This window comes from Enoplosus armatus, chromosome 20, assembly GCF_043641665.1.
Source record: "Enoplosus armatus isolate fEnoArm2 chromosome 20, fEnoArm2.hap1, whole genome shotgun sequence".
Lineage (NCBI taxonomy): Eukaryota > Metazoa > Chordata > Actinopteri > Centrarchiformes > Enoplosidae > Enoplosus > Enoplosus armatus.
Genome location: NC_092199.1, coordinates 13,274,708 through 13,286,889, shown reverse-complemented (window position 1 = coordinate 13,286,889; position 12,182 = coordinate 13,274,708). Strand labels below are relative to the sequence as shown.

The 12,182-nt window shown below is 43.1% G+C and overlaps 2 protein-coding genes across 2 annotated transcripts; one reads left to right on the top strand and one right to left on the bottom strand.

Moving 5' to 3' along the window:
• The first annotated feature begins 224 nt into the window (after positions 1 to 224).
• On the top strand, positions 225 to 6,022 carry dlgap5 (discs, large (Drosophila) homolog-associated protein 5). The gene is made up of 18 exons (XM_070927130.1): positions 225 to 462; positions 669 to 856; positions 1,045 to 1,119; positions 1,234 to 1,273; positions 1,373 to 1,453; positions 1,585 to 1,683; positions 1,838 to 1,912; positions 2,039 to 2,076; positions 2,162 to 2,421; positions 2,630 to 2,803; positions 2,913 to 3,001; positions 3,155 to 3,315; positions 3,408 to 3,509; positions 3,782 to 4,037; positions 4,137 to 4,810; positions 4,924 to 5,089; positions 5,391 to 5,434; positions 5,579 to 6,022. Exons 1-18 carry the CDS (start codon positions 225 to 227, stop codon positions 5,684 to 5,686), a joined length of 2,868 nt encoding a protein of 955 aa, XP_070783231.1. The 3' UTR covers positions 5,687 to 6,022.
• On the bottom strand, positions 5,848 to 11,891 carry rsph10b (radial spoke head 10 homolog B). The gene is made up of 18 exons (XM_070927493.1): positions 11,770 to 11,891; positions 11,600 to 11,675; positions 11,136 to 11,204; positions 10,726 to 10,899; positions 10,568 to 10,653; positions 10,380 to 10,500; positions 10,101 to 10,277; positions 9,763 to 9,868; positions 9,524 to 9,639; positions 9,233 to 9,422; positions 9,015 to 9,123; positions 8,480 to 8,559; positions 8,031 to 8,179; positions 7,476 to 7,580; positions 7,227 to 7,358; positions 6,669 to 6,776; positions 6,287 to 6,503; positions 5,848 to 6,012 (listed from the first exon to the last, which is right to left on the bottom strand). Exons 1-18 carry the CDS (start codon positions 11,889 to 11,891, stop codon positions 5,972 to 5,974), a joined length of 2,178 nt encoding a protein of 725 aa, XP_070783594.1. The 3' UTR covers positions 5,848 to 5,971.
• Between the last annotated feature and the right edge of the window lie 291 nt (positions 11,892 to 12,182).

Below are 12,182 nucleotides of genomic sequence, written 5' to 3'. Positions count from 1 at the left end.
CTGAGTTGTTGTAGCTGACCACAAAACAGATGTGAATATGTTTCCTATTGCAACTTCTGTTTCTGATTCCTCTCATTTGTTATTTAAACCCTTTCCACTTTTAACATTAGTGTCTTATTTTTGTGCCAGTTGGCATGACTACTAGCTCATCCAATATGATGTACCTCAATACCTATAATACATCATCTTCTGTTCTTCCTCCTAACCACTCCAGATACCTGAACATGGAGTCTCGATTTGCTCACCTGCGCCAGCGGGACGCCAGTGTGTCGATGCTGAGAGTCAAATTGTCCCGTAGGAGGTCTCAGTCCCAGAAGGAGAACAGAGAACGGGCTGTGAACACACGCAGGCAGCTGGACAAGCTCCAGGAGCTTGATGTCTCTTGTCTGGATGCCTCCATTGCAAAGGCCAATATGTCAACCATTCAAGAGAAGACGCAGAACAATGCAAAAGCTGCTAAAAGTAAGGCTTCACTTTCCATCACAACTCAAACTGCCCCACAGCATTAACCCTCCAATTTAATGTTGTACAACACTTTTCAGTGCTTTTACAGGGTACAGTGGCTAACTGCCATTCATTGAGAAAAAATGTTCAGGCTACTCTGCCTTTTTTTTTGTGCCCATCATTCCAGCTAATTTGTGCCTTATCCCACTCCTGTTTATCCACAGATGCGGCTCTAGAAGAGAGGTTGAAACAGCTTGAGCGCTGGAAAGAGCGTAAGGCTCTTGAAAAGGAGAAGGAAAAGAGAGAAAAGGAGCGCAAAGGGGTTTTTAAGACTGGCGTGTATCATCCAAATGACACCCTTAACATTGTCTCTCTGCCCACAGTCCCAGCTGCCTCAACCAGAGCTACGGAGGTGAGGGAGGACTCCTCAGTAGAGTAGTTTACACTATTTACTGAACATATCTACCCCAGTGTTGTCATTTGTTTCTACTGGATTATGATGACATGGGTTTTAACAGAGGTACAGCTCTTTGTGGCTGGATACAGTTGTAATGATGAATGACTCCAGTCATCAACATGTAATGTTTGCTTGGCTTTCAGACAAAAGTGAACACAGCTCCATCCCAGAGTACCAGAATCACTCGTTCAATGAAGCAGCAGCAGCAAGTGCAGAAGGTACTACTTTTTCTAAGATATCCTCCTCATATGTTCTCCATATTAACTTCCATAAAACTAAAAGCTAATATACACTTTGTTGCATCATTTTTGCTCTTGTCAAAATTTCTACAGCCTCTAAAGATGCAGAATCCAAATACAGCGGCCAAGAAAGGTAAATAAATTTAATGTCCCTCTTTTTTTATTTGAAATTAATCACACCGTCTTCTGCAAACTGGTGTATTTCAGATCTAACCTCTCACTCCTCTTATAGCTCAACCTGCTGTGGAAAGACCAACCAGGAGCCGGGCTGCTCCCGTCAAGCCTGCACCAGCTAAGACCAAAGTTTGTGCAGGTAACTAATAAGAAGAAAAATCCTCGCACATAACTGGACCTTGAGCCCAGCTATCGTGTTGGTTTCACCCCTATTGTGTTTCCTTATTTGCATCTCAATCTGTGTCCCTGTGTCATGCCATCCTGCCGTAGTGGAGCCTGTCGTACGAGCTTTGTCGACCAGATCAGCCAACAGGCCTCCTGTTACAGCAGCTCCTGTGATGAAAGACAAACCTAAGGACAAGTCTGCAGGTACACACTGAGCCAAGGCCACAGATACAGCAGTTTGTTTTTTTATTCTCTGTCATAAGAACTGAAGATGCTGACCATCAAAGCAAATGGAGAGAGACGCTATTGTTCAATAAAACCACTCTTAATATTCTTAAATGCGTCTCCTCGCCCACAGATGTAAGAACCACAAGGAGCAGAGCATTTGTCAACGCTGTGGCCCCCCCTTCTGACACAGAAAGGAACTGTAAAGGTATTAAATGTTGTTAAAGAGCCATCCAATTTTAGAGACCGTTGATCAGTTTTCCCACATGAACGTGAACAAGTGTTTTAATATTTCCGTCACTTTTTTGTGTATCTCTTCTTTTTTAATATGCAGCATCTGTCAACAACACTGTCCAGCCTGCTGAGCCCAAGGTGAGCGTTTCTTTTACATTTGTGACTACCTTTTTCTACCAGCAATGTGTTGATAAATTGGGTTAACTGTTTTTGTCTTGTGTAGGAGGCTGAGCCGAAGGAGCCTGAGATGCAGGAGCCAGAGGAAAAACCCTGTCTTCCCAGCCCAGCAACCTGTTCTGAGGAGGACATGGTGGTGGACCAAGCTCTGGCTGACTCTATCCCTGCAGTGGATCCCGCTGAAGCGCCATCCTCTTCATCTTCTTTTGCTCCGGAGGGTTTCATCTTCCAGGCTCCCACTGGCTTGTCGTCCTTCAAGTTTGAGCCTCTCACTCCTCGCTCAGCAGACGCCTTCCTTACACCAAGGTCTGTCTGATGTCCCTCTTGTCTGTTTGTCTGTAGTTTTTGTTGAAGATATTTAAACCACTGGAAAGCTTTGATATTGTTGCATATAAACCCAATAATGGAAGTAAATCATGAGGTAGCAGAGACATTTGCCTTTTTTAAAATTTGTATGATTTAGAACTTGAGTTGTTTCTTATCTCAGTGCTATGTTGACACTCTTCCTACCTAGCCCCAGCTTCAGTCTGCCAGAGGCCCCCGTGTTCAACGTTGAGCCTCAGCCTGAGCCAAGTGAACCATCTCCCCCTAAATCCCCTCGCCACTCTCTTCCCCGTACATCTCCCACAGTGGCTCCCCCGACTCCAGGCAGCCCCCTGGAATCAAAGCATGACGTACCATACTTCAGGTGGCCTTTTTTTAATCTGTCAAGTCATCTTTTCTTCAGTTTTCACCCTAAATTTCTTAGTTAATTAAAAGCTTTTGAATTAATTTCCTTTTTTCTGTATATTATTCAGATCGGAAATTGCCAATGAGACGGACAGACTGACATCTCTGTGTGTCCTCTGGGAGCCTAAAGTGGAGGATAAGTCCATCCCAGAAGAGAGTGAGTGTATTTTCTCTACCAAGGGCAGAATGACTTCCTGAATGTGTGACTATATTTAATTTTGTGCTATAGAGAGTGGTGGTGTTCCTAATTTAGGAACAAAAAAATACATTGTTCCCTGAGTGAACAATTGCAATTCTCTTGTCTGTTTAGTGAGAGACTCTATGCGCACAGTCGTTGGCCAAGCAAGGCTGTTGATGAAGGAGCGCTTCAAACAGTTCGGCGGTCTGGTGGACGACTGCGACCTCGGCCGAGGGGAGAAGATCACCACCTGCACTGACCTGCAGGGATTCTGGGACATGGTTTATTACCAAGTGAGTGCTGCCATAAGAGAGGGACAACACATTGTTTCAGTCACCAAACTCATGAGGAGGATCAATATTTTGTACTTTTCCCCATCTTTCAGGTGGAGGATGTCAACAAGAAGTTTGACGCTCTCAAAGACGCAGAGAGCCGAGGCTGGGTGGAGGAGCACAAGCCACCAGTGCGACAGAGGAAAGTTGTGAAGGTGAGGATTCTTTGCAGTGTAAATATTTTAAAACGGGACTGTATGATCACATTTATTACCAACTTAACCACACAATATTGTCTCCATTTTTATTTGCATTCGTTTTTGTAATCTTTTGTACTGCAAGTACAAATCCCTACGAATCTTTCTATATAGTTGCTCTTTTTAGGAAAGCAACTTGTTTTAATAGGTGTGTTTGCTCTGTTTAGGGGCAGAAAGAGTCGTGATGTTGATGCAAAGACATTGTTCCTGTCCTTTTTTTTTTTTTATAGAAACCATCGGCTGCTTCTGCCAAGCCAACAGGAACCAAAGCAGCAGCCAAGTCTCGCCTAGCTGCTGTGAAAGCAGCCATGAAAGCCAGACAACAGGCAGCCGAGGCAGAGAAAGCAGCAAAGGATGCTGGTAACAATGAGGACGACCCCAGCCTGAACTCACAGGAACCACAACCCCAAGCAGAGTCCCAACCGACTGACACGGTGGTCTTTGATGGAGGCTTCTTCCACGTGGAGAGCCCAGCTAAACCATCAGGTGAGAGAAAAATAACTACTCTCCAATGTCTTCGCTTTTCATGTCATGGATCAGTGTTTGTTTGCTTGCTTACTTATGCTGCTTATGTCGTGTCTATAGGTTCAGTGAGGAGATCCAGCCGTCTCAGCGCTGTCGTGCTGCCCCAGGCCTCTCCCTGCTCCAACTATCTCTCACCTAGGAGAGTCACTCGGCGATCCCTTGCACTGGCACAGACCCCTGTTCACACCATCGCCTCTCCCGCTCAGCCCGCCCACACTCCTGCCCACCGCCGTCTTACCCTCAACCAAACCCCAGCACAAGCACCTAAGTCTCAGTGTGGCACTCCCCAGTCATGCCAGAACAGAAAGGACACTGTAAATGTCTCTCTTTGTTTCTCACCTGTAAAGGAAGTTCTTTCAGACAATTCCCAGGCCGAGGGAAGCCCTGCACAGCTGTCAGAAACTGTCTCCATGCAGGAAAACCCTACTTCTGTTCCTGAGTTGAGCACGCCCACACCTGCACATTCGCCTCCATCCATTTCTGTAGTCGAGGAGCAAGACGAACCAGCTGAAGCTGTCCATGTTGACCTCCCTCTCTATGCAACACTTTCCCTCTCTCCCTGCAAAACGCCTCTGCCAGTCTCCCGGGCCCCTGAGCCCTCATCATGTCTGAGTTTCACGTTGTCACCCTGTGTAACTCCCAGCCAGCCTCCCATCTCTTCCCCTCCAGCTGTGCAGGGCCCTGTGGAGGCCCAAGAGTCTGTGTGTCATACACCAGACGGCTCAGTTGTTGAGGTAAACAAAAATCCAGGCTTCACTAGAGGCCTGTGTCTCAGGGTGCCATTTATTAAAAGCCAAACAGTTTTCTGTTTTATACAAAAAAAAGATACATTTTCTTGTAATTTCAGGAGATTGCTGGGTTGGACTTTGAGCGTTACCTCCAGCCTTCACAGAGATGTAGCATGTCACCGAGGGAGACGGTTGCCATAGAGACGCTCTCACCCATGGCAGTGGATGTAGAAATGGAGAGTCCCAGAGGTCAATTTGAAGACCTGCTTACTCAGCAAGAACCAGGTATGATTGATGTCCATAGGTACTGTGCATGCACCCACTGTGTGCACCTGGGTTTACTACCTTAGCAACACTAATGGATAAGTAAGCAAAACTAGAGTGTATATTGAAGGCATTTGAATAGCAATAGTTCTAAGTGTGCCACAATCTTTTTTTTTTTTCCTTAAATGTCAGACCTGCATGCTGCAACTTTCAGAGAAAATGTTGTGATTGCCTGCTTATAAGGGAGTAACCACGCTGAGCTTTTTTCTGGTATAGGTTTGCACATTTTACTGTCTTTACTCACTGTTCCCTCTCACCACAGCACTGCCCACGGTGTCTTCAGTGTTAACTCTTCAGTCACCACAGGTCAAAGTTCTCCCCTTTTTTTAATTTTTATTTTATTTTAATTTCTTTACTTCCAAATATTGACTTTTAACTATTACTTTTATTTCTTTATTGCAGCCTTATCATTGCTGAATGTTGTTGTGTATTTTCCTTTGCATCTTTCAGGCCCAGACAGCCGAGTCGGCCATGCTTCTGTTCACCCCGGATCTGAAGGACCGGATACGCCAGTCTGTCTGTCCAAGTGACCTCATGGTCTTCACCCCTCCCCTCTAATGTGTAGCAAAGAGATTTTTTTTTATTTTGACGTGTATTTACTACTTTTGTTAACTCTCTTTGGGGGGAAAAAAAATGTATCCAAGTGATTCTAACTTTTTATTTTTAGTTCAAATGGAAAATAGTTTTGTCTTACAAGACAGTCTAATTAAAGTTCTAGTTATACCAAGCTAATGGCCAGTACTCTTCATTTACATCCAAGCATAAATAAGCAATGCACTCAATGCTTTTATTACTCACTGTATTTGTATTTTTGTATGTTTTTTTGGACTGTGTGGATAGTTATCATCTTGTGTCATTCATCAGCCTCCTGATGCCCCTTCTGCCTGTAACACAATACAGCACAGTAACATGAGTGCATATTTTCCACAATTTGTACACATGTTGACCCACAGTGCATATAGTAAAGAAATGTCTTTTTTTCTTTCTTTTTTTATGAAAGTTGGTATATGAGGATTGTCCTTAAATGGGAACAAAACCACTGATTAAATCTCATGAGTAATGATGCAGTACATGTAAACTACACTGACTACATAATACTGTAAACTGACCCAACAAAAATATATAAATCTAAGCTGGGAATTGTTAAAAGTGTACTACCTGGCCCTGCAGCGACACGACTCTGGGCCTCCTGGCGGAGCTTCTCTTCCTTTATGTTTCTGGACACTAACTGTTTGTGTTCAATGGCCGGGAAGAAAAAGTGGTTGAAGAATTGATGGATCGTCTGGATCCAAAGCTCCAGTCCGTGGTCTTTAGCCTCCATTCCTCTGGTTTGCTCGCCTTTTCCTTCACCACTATGCTCTTCTATGTGCTCTGGAGGAGATATTTGTCAGTATACACGTGCATATTCACTGCACGACTACAAGCTTTGTCTCAATACAATTAACTTAATACGTCCTTTCACTTTCTGAACATAGCATGTACAAGATTGGTAATAACTGTTTCCCTTGTATGATCATATATACATATATAATAATTAAAACAACAAACCTGCAGACTGAGGGTTCTCATCGACTTGAGTCTTGACATCTTGTTGACTCTCCACATCCTGAGCAGTGGATAATTCTGCTGCGTCACTTGATCTCCCTGTCTATGATAATATGTAAACACAATTATGTTATTAAACATTTCACATATAGCTGGATGTGTGATTTATAAACTAGATACTCATAACTCATGTTGGCTGTGAAAGAATTGCTTAGGTGCAGCCCCAGTCATCAGTTTCTGCTTCAGCATTAACTTTTCATGTGTGCTAGATTGCCCATTACAACCAACCTCCAGGGACTTGGGACTGGAGATTTCCGGAGTGATGGGGGAATTCACTGGAGCTGCCACCTGGGTGGGAAAAAAACTAAAAAGTCACTCTTGTTTTTTGTTTTCTTGTGCAGAATTCCCAGTTTCACCTTATAGTATACGATTATAAGTCGCAGTCTGCTGGAACAACTATACTCTTTACATAGAGTGAGTTAAGGGGTGCAGAGGTCATGAGAGGCTTGAGAAAGAATCTGACCGACTGGGAAGGACTGTTTGCTGCCTCTGCCTCAGGTAGATCTCTCCTGGTCTCAGTGTCAGGGCTGGACAGCGACCGGCCCTCCTCCTGGCCTTCAGAAACCGGCTGACACTTCACCTCAGCAGAGCCCAGAAGTACCTCAAAAAACTCCAGGAACGTAATCTGCAGCAGAAAGAGTGGGAGTGATACACAAAAAAGGGTTAGTAGATGAATGCTAATCTTTCAGTGGGCACTGAAAAATAATGAACAAGTCAACTGGTGTAAACACTACAAACAGACCTCCAGATCCACACAGGAGGACAGGCTGCTGGGGTCCCGGCTCTCTGCCGTGATGATATTCAGTAGTCTCGCTGCGGTCAGGTTATTGTCCAGCAGACAGAGATCCTGGCAGGTATTACAATAAACTAATCAACACAATGTCTTAAACATGGTGTGAATTATACATTTTATATATGTGTTTGTTAAATTGGTGGACTGAGTGTGTTTTTGTAATATGTTGGTTCTTGGTGAGAAAGACCTGTGTAGCTGAGAGGGAGGAAAGTCAATTTCAAATGTATCTGATGGCATATTAAAAAGGTTAAGACATGTTAATACTTGAACATCAACAAAAATCAGGGTTGATCGCACTGATCCAAACTGAATGTTGGTAAAAGTTTGTTCTATTTTTTCCAACCGTATAATGTAGATTTCATCAAGTCATTCAAAACTGGCAGCCCTCTTGTTTTGTTGTAGTAACAGGGAACAGAAAGTGCATCTGTTTCTTATGTTAAGCGGGAAAAAAGGAATAAGAAGCATAGCAATGCATAGTAATCTTCGTGTCACAGTCTGTTGCACCTTGAACATCCACAGCAGCTGTCGGCACGTCATGGTCTGGTCATCCCTGGGGGCTGCATAGACTTTGCAGTGAGCCTGGTAGACTTCCCAGCACTTCTTGAAGTAGTTCACAGCCACCACTGCACAGTCTGGCTGCCTAAACAGGAAGCCTGCATCAGCACAGCTATAGTTAATGCTAGTTAGCCATCACTGCATAATGTACAGCTAAGAGTGTTTAATCAGTTTCTGAATGAGTGTCGTCTCAGACAAAACGTGCAAAAACACCAGGCAATGCCCTGATACAGCACTATTTTGCACTCAGTCGTATTAAATAACTGGTTTTGCTATCCTGACTTCCCCATTTGTGGCTTCTTATTCTGTATTAAATCAGACTAATATGTGTGTGTGTGTGTGTGTGTGTGTGTGTGTGTGTGTGTGTGTGTGTGTCTTTAATATTATTTTGTTAGCACCTTTTACATTCTTAGCATTAGGAAGGATGTCGTCTGTCATCAGTCTGGAAAAGCAGGCAGCCAGAAGGTTTGTTTGTGACCTGTAAAAAGACAAGAAGTGATGTTTCTTTACTCAAAAGGATAAATAAGTTTATATTCAAATTGTGTGCTTGTGATATTCCTTGCTGGGGCAGTTATTGTGTTATATTATAGTTATATTAAGTGTCCCCATATTGCTTTTTGAGGGAAAACCTTGCAAAGCAAACATCACTGGAGCCCATTGACAGTTTGAGGAATTTCTATGACCTCTTTTAAAATTGGATAGTGTTTGAAAGCCTGAAGGGAACATGAATGTGTGTCCCAAATGTTATGTCTGTCTATCCAATTTCACTCAAAACCACAAATAACAACTACATGGCAGCGTTAGAGGAAAAGTCAGGGGCTCACCAGAGTCTTTGGACCATGAATGTCTAAAATTTAGTTGCAATCCATCCTATAGTTGTGGCTAAAAGCTTGACTGTCTTAGATACAAAAGACAAAAGAAGTAATTCCTTACACCATGTCCTTGTGGTAGATGTGGTAGGCCACAACCACTAGACAGCTGAGGAGCCTGCGAAGAAGCATGGTAGTGAAAGGAGAGTGGATCTTTGCTGCAGTGGCATCCTCTGAGACACACAGAGTAGAAACATTAAGCACTGTGTCCAAGTCTCAAATACTGTGTATGTGAGGTGGACGAAGTATGAATGAGAAATCGTGAGTGCTGGTCCTTCTCACCTCTGATAAAAAGGTCTATCTGTGTCAGAGTGATGTCGTGGTGGTGGATGTTACAGTCTTTGAGGAGGCGCCAGAGCTGCAGGCGGGACAGCAGGAAGATGTTATCTGGTGAGGGGGCATGGCCAAGTCTGCTGTAGAAACTATAGACAGACTTCAGCTCTGCGTCTCGCCTCAGCACCACAACCTCCACCTGTTGCACATGAGCCACAGCATCAGGGAAGGAACAGGGGCTGAAAATAAGGACTGAAAGCTCACATGGTGACAATTTTACAGTGTGAAGCAGGACCTGACCTGTTTACGCTCAGTGTCACGATTTCTCTTAGGGATGTTATCCAGAAGATGTTCAATGTTCAGAGCCATGTCTGGTCCTAAGATAGAGGATTCACTACCTGACAGAGGAAACGCACCTGTATCAAGATACAAAATTTGAAGCCATTGTAGTTGAGGATTTCAGAGTGTAACACTGTTAATTATCTCCTTGACGGCAGGCTGAGCATTCCGAATGGAGTTAATGTACTGTAGGTGTTTACCACACAGAGGAGTGGGAGCTCTGCTTCCATTCAGGTTGTGTGTCGTCATCTGATCGTCCACAAACTCTCCTTCAAAAACACGCCCATCCTTAAAAGTGAATTTTCCCTGTGAACCATAGAGTACAGTCACTCCATGCAATTACATAAGTGTGTCATAGGTGTGTTACTGAATTTGAAGGAGTCAAAAAAGCATTTCCAAAGTTGCCCACAGAATAATGCAAAGGGAAAAACTAAAAAAAGCAAGCAAGGAGCCTCCAATCTTTGTCACAATGGATTTTACTGAATCTGGGGACATATGTGTACCGACTGTGAGAGGCAATACTGTGTCACTGATTAACCTTCCCATGCTTTTTATTGTCCCTCCATTCTCCTTCATAGATTGCACCACCAGCGTAGTAAAAGGCTCCCTGTCCGTGCCTCTGACCCTGAACGAAGTCCCCCGTGTACTGATTGCTCTGGGAATACTGGGATCCATCCAATCGCCTTAGGATCCAGACATGTGTGCCACGTCCATGCTGCCGAAGAAAAGTCATGTGATTCACAACAAAATAGTCTGGGAGAGGGCGAAAATAATACTACAGGATAACTTGCTATGTGTGCATGGTGTGCTTTCATACCTGGACCCCATCCTGCCACATGCCAACATACTGCTGTCCCAGCTTTAGCCACCTCATCGTGCCCTCTCCATGTCTCAGGTTGTCCTTCCACTCACCAGAGTATTTGTTACCAGACGGGTAGCTGTTAAGAAACAGATGTTACCTTCGGGCAGTCCAAATGCAACTCAAGCTAGAGATTAGATACATACCATCTCACTCCCCATCCCTCTCTGTTGTTCTTCACCCAATCTCCTTTGTACCAAGAGGTCTTATCCTGGTTATAATACACTGCACCCTGAAACAAATCAACCAATTAAAAGAAAATGAAAAAAGAAGACTAGACCTGATATAAATTGGTGGGTCATACCTTTCCGTGCCTCTTGCCCTGATCCCACTGCCCTCTGTATGACACGCCATTTTTCGCACATTGGTAGGTTCCAGTCCCATGTCGTATACCATTGCATACTTCCCCCTTATAGGAGCTGCCATCCGGCCACGTGTAGGTGCCCTGGCCCATGGGCATGTTGCACACAAATTCTCCCTGTTGGAGGTGAAAATGACTTCAAGATTTTGTGGAGAGCATTCATTACCCCGTCAAACTCCTTATTTTATCTTATTTAACCTTATTCCGTTTTATTTTATTTTGTATGTATACAGGATGCATGTTTACAAGTGTACACATGGGTTATTGTAAAGCACTTTTAAACTTGCTTAAGAAACACTAAATTAATTTAAAGATTATCACAGTTATTGTAATATATCATTATTGTACCCTACCTCATATTTCAATCCGCCTGCCCATGTGAAGACACCATGTCCACCCATAAGTCCCTTTGAAAACATCCCCTTCAGAAAAACAAGTTTTATTTATCCTCATGGAAACTGGAGCAAAGGACATTTAAATACATTTCTAGTTCATATATTTGAGAATGCATTTTAAGTCATGTCAAAATGTATTTGTCTTTTCATTATATATGAGAATGACAACTGACTGCATTTAAATAAATATATTAGAAATACAACTTTTTTTTATTGTATTAAAAAATTACAATAAAAAAGTATTGTATGTATTATGTTGTCTATTTATTATTTTGTCAAATAATTCGAAATAGAAAAAATATGATTGCCCATTGAAATATATCTGCAATTGTTTGAAATATATATAAAAATTACTAAATATTCTACAATAGGCTAAAGTATTTATAGTTACATTTAAAATATCGCGTTATTTGCAGTTGTACCTTGTACACATGTCCTCCTTCAAAACCAGCAACTCCTTCTCCATGAAACTGTCCTTCACAGGTTTCCCCTTCATGTCTGTCAGTGAGACACCCACATTTACACTTCAGCCACAGACAATTCCTTGGAAATCATTTTTTTTTTTAAATAAATCATATCATGAGTGATTTACCTCTGTATAATTAGGCTAAAAAGTGTGGGGACTTGACAAGTGCCGTCACTCTCGGGCTGCTCGTCACTGGCAGGACGACCCTGGATGCTGGTCTGGTTCTGCTCCTCCTCCGCTGAATTCATCTTTAAGCTAGCTAACAGCTAACTTTCTTTTTCTCCCTTTCTCCCGCTCTCTATGGCAGCTCTGGTTTCCACACGTTTTCTCCTTCTCCTATTTATCGCTTTTTTGTTTTATCGTGGGTCCCTTCTTTTCTTTGTCATTTTGCGCCGTTTATGTATCACGCTTGCAAGCTAGGCTCGTCTCCATGGTAACGGCAAAGGACGCTTACAACTACGGCACCCTTCATAAGTCAAAAAGGGTACTACAGTGAACACAGTGTTACCAGTGATTTAACAATACAGTTAATAGAAAGT

What these genes read in the sequence shown, in the direction of transcription:
- rsph10b (XM_070927493.1), bottom strand. Translation starts at nt 11,891, where the DNA reads ATGAATTCAGCGGAGGAGGAGCAGAACCAGACCAGCATCCAGGGTCGT. An exon ending in GAGGGATGGGGAGTGAGATG is followed by an intron (nt 10,501 to 10,567) that starts GTATGTATCTAA and finishes GTTTCTTAACAG; the next exon opens with CTACCCGTCTGGTAACAAAT. An exon ending in ACAATAAAAAGCATGGGAAG is followed by an intron (nt 9,869 to 10,100) that starts GTTAATCAGTGA and finishes TATGGTTCACAG; the next exon opens with GGAAAATTCACTTTTAAGGA.
- dlgap5 (XM_070927130.1), top strand. Translation starts at nt 225, where the DNA reads ATGGAGTCTCGATTTGCTCACCTGCGCCAGCGGGACGCCAGTGTGTCG. An exon ending in ACCTAAGGACAAGTCTGCAG is followed by an intron (nt 1,684 to 1,837) that starts GTACACACTGAG and finishes CCTCGCCCACAG; the next exon opens with ATGTAAGAACCACAAGGAGC. An exon ending in GACAGAGGAAAGTTGTGAAG is followed by an intron (nt 3,510 to 3,781) that starts GTGAGGATTCTT and finishes TTTTTTTTATAG; the next exon opens with AAACCATCGGCTGCTTCTGC.